At 39.5% G+C, this 6,767-nt stretch overlaps 1 protein-coding gene across 1 annotated transcript; it reads left to right on the top strand.

Annotated features, from left to right (window-relative positions):
* The first annotated feature begins 480 nt into the window (after window positions 1–480).
* On the top strand, window positions 481–6,462 carry LOC140932145 (uncharacterized). Its single transcript, XM_073381790.1, has 5 exons — window positions 481–660; window positions 2,233–2,320; window positions 3,526–4,671; window positions 5,245–5,284; window positions 6,373–6,462. Exons 1-5 carry the CDS (start codon window positions 510–512, stop codon window positions 6,460–6,462), a joined length of 1,515 nt encoding a protein of 504 aa, XP_073237891.1. The 5' UTR covers window positions 481–509.
* The last annotated feature ends 305 nt before the right edge of the window (window positions 6,463–6,767 follow it).

Here is a 6,767-nt window from a genome sequence, read left to right as displayed (position 1 = left end):
TCAGGAAAGAATCCTTATCTTTAAAATTCTTTGAATCTTCGACCAGCGAGTGTGGCGTGCAGTGTCGTGGAATGCGTTGGAACAAATCACTTGATTGTGACGTCACAAAAGAAAAGAGCGGTATTGCGCATGCCTTGATTCAGACATCCATTGTAAAAATCGAAAAGCAATTATTGTTTTTGTCTTGTTAGATATTATACACAATTTTAAATAAACATGTTTCATTGAAACCAAGGCAGTACTCTTTTGCCTATCAGGTACACTTAGTATAATCAGAACTGAGCTGTTCACAAATACTGGAATACCTTATACAGCTTGCTTGGTTTATTGCTCGACTTGGTTGAATGTTAACTAAGTTTTGTGACGTCACGTAATTAAAAAAAATATATATATAAGTAAAATACAACCGAGATCATGACTCGTGCAAACTAGATTTTGTTGTTTTTGCTAAATTGACCATTTGATTTGGAAACACAAACGAGGCGAAGGTTTATCACTGAACAGCGGTAATGGCGGCTGCAGATGCCTTTGGTCGCGTTATGTTAGAACCAATGGAACATGTGCTGTCGAGCTCATCGGAGAGCCGATCTCAAGAAAACATTGAAAAAATTCTACCAATGTTCAGAACCAGGACTCCTCTGTTTTACAACCTCAGTACAGGTAAGAACTTTACTGTAAGAGCGTTTTCAGCAAATAACACACGGCAGTGAGAGTGAGAATTTAGGTATGACCACTTAGCATTTTCTCTCTCTCCATAAAGGGTGGATTCAGTAGTCCAGTAGTCTTTACTCCTGTACGATTCCATTATGTCCTTAATGCAAAGATAATGTTGTAGAGAAAAACGAAATTAAGATCTAATTTAAAAATATATAACATTTTTCTTTATTTATGGATTACAATGTTAACTTCTGTGAACGTAATTTCTTCCCAATTTCCGAGTTTGTTTATTTATTTATTTATTTATTTTATTTTATGTTTAGTTTATTTTAGTTTTTCCTTTACCGTCTCGTTGTGAAACAACACCGGTATACCGTAAACTGTTCTTCAACAAGGAAGGCCTAGGATGAAGGCGTCTCGTGATCTAGAACTTGTCTGAGGATACTGACTTATGCTGTGAGCCCCCAGGCACTCAGTACGCCAATCTTTGGGTCTCCTAACTGTAATTCCATGGGTGTCCTGTTGCTATTTATGCCTTACAATCTGGATTTATGTTTGTCACGATGATTTTTAGCAAGTATGTCAAGCGGTGTTATCATAACGTACTTTGAAATTGTCATTTGCGTCATTCTAATTGCGCCAAGTTTCTTGCTTTGTGGCAAGCCACAACAAGTTTAAAATTAGTTTTGAATGACTGTAAACTGACCTAAACTGGCTAACGAAGAACCAAATCACAAGAACACGTGATTGTAGTACCCCTTGTGGTTTAAATGATTCAATAAAAGTGTCAGTGGGGGAAGTTAGCAAAATGTTGAATGTCAGTAATTACTTGTGTCTTGACGTTTTACTGCCTGGCGTCTGCTTGCATCGGTACGCAATTTATAATCCGTAGTTTGTTATTACTTTTTTCAATTGGCTAGGTTGAGAGCCGCTACTCTCGTGTAACCCAGTGGTTAGCATCCAAACCAGAAAGAGCTCTGATTTGTATTCTTGGGGTCGTTCGAGCATTGGCTCGATAAGCGAAAGGGTACCGAAAGCCGAGTCCCGCACGTAGATCTTCACTTCAGTCATCGTTATTCTTCCTCCTATTACTCTAGTAAAATCCTACCAACTAACAAGCGGAAAAGTTGTGGGGATATGGACATGTTTGCGTTAAGATAAAAACAAGGCATACTCAGTGTGGGCAGTGTTTCGGTATCACGAAAGTTCACGGTTGCGTTCGGAAAGAAACTAAAAAGCAATGAAAAAATATAAACGCTGGATAAGACGCCAAAACAGGAACTTTAACGGAACTATTAATTTAAGGTCTACTCTTACTTCCCAACAAGACCACCTGTGAAAAAAATCATTTTTGTTTTCAAGTACGAGTGAAGTCAAAATATCATAACAGGAAAAGTAAACCCATCGGGGCAAAATACTGACTGACCTTGACTCACTCAATGGAACAGAGAAGGACTGTAAAGATAAGACAGATTTTAAAAATAACTTTGTCAGAATACTTCACAAAATTTCAGCAAATAACGATATTAGAGTTCTCTGTTCTAGCGATAATGGTCACTTTTTTTTATTTCAAAGATATATTGGTGGACATTGCAAAAAATGCCAACCTAAGAAAAATTAAGAGAGACCATGTGATAGTGTGGCAGGGTCAGGAAGGAAGGCAGTAAGTATTGAAATTGCAGAACATTAATTTTACAATACTTTAGTACATAACCCCAGGGAAGAGGGGGGAGATCCCAAAAACTGTGGTATCTGCCCCTGAACAGGATTTGGTTTTCCACAGCGCCTTGAGTGTTAAACAGGGTATACACTTTCACTATTTAGCGTCTTGAACAGAGTACCATTTTCTAACCGAAGCCTTCAAAAGAGAGTGAAGGGTGGCGATAAGCGGTCTACATTTGGTCATTTCCATCTTCCCTAACAGAATCTAATTCCGTAACGGAAAAAAGTGAAGGTGTCCCAAAACCTTTTGGCCAGGTTTGTAGGTAGCGAAATGAACAATTTTTATCTTAATCAGAGTTAGGATTTGAAAGCCTTGGCGGCACACTTCTACGCAAACTTCGCTTGATCAGTGCCCCCACCCCCGAGCGGTCTTAATCATAAAAAAAACCCTGACTTTCCAAAAATATAACCTGAATACCAAATACATGCAGCTGTGAGATCAAAGTAACAGTGAGGCTTCAAACATTCCATCTTTTACATATAGTTACACAGGCATCTAAATCCCTAGTTTCCTGTCTAAAAGGCTAAAATTGCCTTCACTTCTGTGGGCCATACCATAATTTATGAAAGTCAACATGATCTTCGCACAGTTTGAACAACTTATAATAAGCGGTTGACAAAGAACCTAAAAAAAATTCAGGCTTGACCGGGATCATGATATGAATGTATAAAATGAATATATTTAATTAATCATATACCGTAAAATTCCGAAAATAAGCCCCGGGGCTTTTATTTTTCAAAGGCCCTTTTTGAGGGGCTTATTTTTGGAGGGGCTTATCTACGGAGGGAAATTTGCGTTTCAACATCGATTGGGCTAGCCTTATAGTTGGAAGTAAATTTACTGTTTTTGCTTTGTTTTACTTTGTATTTGAGGGCCATTTTCCAAGTACATGCCCCCGGGGGGCTTATATTTGGAGGGGTGATTTAACGGAGGGTTTTTGGAAAATCGGATTGGGGAGGCTTATATTTGGAGGGGCTTATACATGGAGGGGCTTATTTTCGGAATCTTACGGTATTTAGATTCATATTGATTTTGATTTAATTTAATTCAGGATAAATTAATGAAGGTGTATCAGCATTCAGTGATCAGAAATATTTTGATCAGAAAATGGAGATTTTTGAGACTTGCCTTTGTTTAAATTTCAGTTTTGGTATTATAATTAAAGGCTCAGCATCAATACACGCAAGAAAAGACCTGCCACGAGGACCACAACAAGATTCTGGTCCAATCCCACGCAGTAACAAAGAACGCAGTGCTTTAGTCGGGCCAAACCTCGGTAGGCTGTCGGCAGGGAGTAGCTTTGGAGAGATGGTTATGACGTCAGATCATCAAAGCAGATACAATTCTACAATCATAGCGGAGGAGCTTAGTCAGATCCTGCTCATAGATAAGGAGCTGTACTTGAGATCGTTTGGAGTGAATAATCTGGAGTGGCAACGCAAAACGCAATTTGTTAACCAGTCACCTTTATTTCAAAGCTTGACGCCAGCGATTAAAAACTTGCTAATGGAAAGTTTGAAACTGATCGAGATTCAATTCGGGGATCGCTTTGTGAAGCAAGGAAACGTCTGCAATAGTCTGTATTTTATTTGTCAGGGTTGGGGTAAAGTGGTAGCTGAGGTTCGTACGAGCATGATACAGTACGAGGCGATGATTGCGAGCAAGAAAGCCACAGATAAATCGTCAGGTCGAAGAACAGTTTGTTCTGAAAGAGTTGGCCATTCCTGTAAAAAGCTCGATCCAAGTCGCCCTCTCTCAGTCATTGAAAGGCGTCGGCACAGACAGCAGTATGGCTATGTTGCAATAGAAACGTTATTTAGACAGCGAGAAACTCACGTGACCACGATTGGGCCAAATGATGTTATAGGAGACATTGAGATTTTCTTGGATCTACCAACGTATTGTACCACTGTAGAGTGCCTGGAGAACTTACAAGTTTATGAGCTGAGTAAATACAATTTTTTTCAAATTATAACTCAAAGATGCGCAAAAACATGCAATATTCTGCAAAGAGGAGTTCAGACTAAGCTACGCTTTCGATCGCAGCGCCTCAAAGACATTCCTCTGTACAGTCTGCTCTACGAAAGGTCTTTGATGTTTCCTAAAGACAGAAAGAAGATTCAAGGAATAAGCGCTCCGCCCTTTCAAATTATTACGAAGAGAAATGCGGCCTCGGTGTGGACAAAAAACGCCTTAGGTTCAAATAAATTGGGGAAAATTACAGGAGTTCTAGTGAAACAGACGACGACGTCGGCTGAAACTGCAGATGATAACAAAAAAACTGCTTTCAGGTAGGCTGGGAAATTCGTGTGCATTATAAACTCATTGACACGAGAAAACGTTGCAATTCATTGTTGTATTATGGATCAGGCAGGCAAAACGCACGCCTATAACTTTTAATACTATTAAACAGTCATTTTTTAATAAAACCTGAGACGTTTGTCGAAGGAAACTCTCGAAATAAGTGAATTCCGGGGAGCGGAGGAGCCCAGACAAGTGGAAGAGAAAAAAAGCCCGTACCACTGTGCGGGGGATTTTGTACCGGGTCTTGCAGTACCTTTTCAATGTGTGAAGAACATATTGTGTGCTAATGCCTTTGACTATTAGGCTTTGTAGAACACACCACACAAAGCGGTTACAATTAGAAAAATGAACGCCTTTCTAAGAGTTTAATTAATTTTATAATAAGAACAATAAGATAATACAGAATTCGCCGCACGACAATCCTTCTAGATCGGAGATGTGGATTCCACTAAAATATCCCCAAGTTATTTTTATTAAGCCACTTTTTATAATACAATTTCAGTTAGGGGCGTAGATTTGTTTATTGATTACCGGCCTTTCTTACTATTTTATTTTTTTAGTATTCCTGGTAAGAGCGATGAGAAACAGCCCGAGACAAAGGTGAGTTTGTTCGCTGATCGAAGATGCATAGTTAAGTGTTTGAATTAGGACAGACAGTATTTTACGACATTCGTATTTTCAGTCTTCGTAAGTCTTCGTAAGGGATGAAGACAACACTTCTTCCGGCTATCATGGGTGTTGGTGGTCGATTAAGAGGGATGAAGCCTCTTTTCTGGTTGACTATTTGCTTCAACCTGACCTCGGCCTTGTTAGAATCAAGGATGTTTTGATGACTCAGTAGCCGTTAGTTATAACTTCGTAATTTACTATTAAAAAAAAAAGAAAGAAACCCGAAAAACGATATTCGGGATATAGCGACAACGAAAGTTCGGGATGCGGGATTCTCGTGACAAATGAATGCGGGAATACGGTACTCAACCCCCCTCCCCCCCCCCCCCCCAGCTCCCCTTCCACTTCCCTACTTAGCATAAACAAATGTTTCCTTTGCCATGTAAACGAGGAGTGCATGTTTCGATTTTTCTTAAACATCGGCTGTCAGATTAAGGCCATCCCAATAAAGTGTTTCGTTTCCCATTGCCCGACAGACCCATTTTTTTCGAAAAGTAAAAAAAAAAATTCCAGATTAACTACAGTGTAGTCAAAGAAACTAGTCGTAGAAGCAAGTACAAGCACACGATCTTGTCTTGTTAACAACAATTGGTATGATGTGATGTCCTTGTCTTTAATTAACATCGATACTACGTTTTTAAAGGCTGTTTAGACATTTGATAGTCGAAAAGACCACGTTTTGTGCTGACTTTGTAGCCAGGCTTTCTTACTTAGCATCTCAGCATTCTCTGGAACCTAGACTCCTTCAAGTGTTCATTCTTTTTTTTTTTGCGACCCACCATCACAAGAGACAGGGCGATGGGAAACGAAACATTTTATTGGGATGGCCTAAGCAAATAAAAGCACTTACAGACCATTTCTCAACCTAAATTTCACTGGCCGATTCACTTTGTAAACTCACTTGATAGAACAAGTCAAAAACAAGCTCATATTCAAAACATCATTCCATCAGACCTGCACCGATGTGTCGTTGCTCTATATTTCATTTTCAAGTACGGAAACTTCCCTCTTCCTTTCAGGGTTCAAAGCAGTATACGGTGGAAGAGTTCCAAGCTTTGAAGAAAAAGATGCAGGCTCAGGGAAAATGTGCTCTGCGATCTTGGGACTAATGAAGATTGACTGGAGGCCTAAAGACTCGCTAGACATGCTCTTCTGTTCGTTAAAAAGATGAATAAAGGAGAAGAAAACGACGTTTCACAGTATTTAAACAGACGGGGTGTGAGATTGCCCTGTCCACAAGATAAAAATGGTCAATTGTTCCAAAAGATTCCAAATCGACCGCCGGTCGGAAGAAAGTGAGATAAAAACATAAGCGTCAGCATCAACGTCACTGAAATAGCAGTCATCGTGCAATGGGATCACCATCATCACTATTAAGAACGAAAAAAGTAGGTAAACAGTTTGCGTTCTCTTG

The sequence above is a fragment of the Porites lutea genome, chromosome 3 (genome assembly GCF_958299795.1).
Source record: "Porites lutea chromosome 3, jaPorLute2.1, whole genome shotgun sequence".
Taxonomy (NCBI): Eukaryota; Metazoa; Cnidaria; class Anthozoa; order Scleractinia; family Poritidae; genus Porites; species Porites lutea.
The sequence above is the reverse complement of the archived record's forward strand: the minus strand, read 5'-3'. Positions and strand labels throughout refer to the sequence as shown.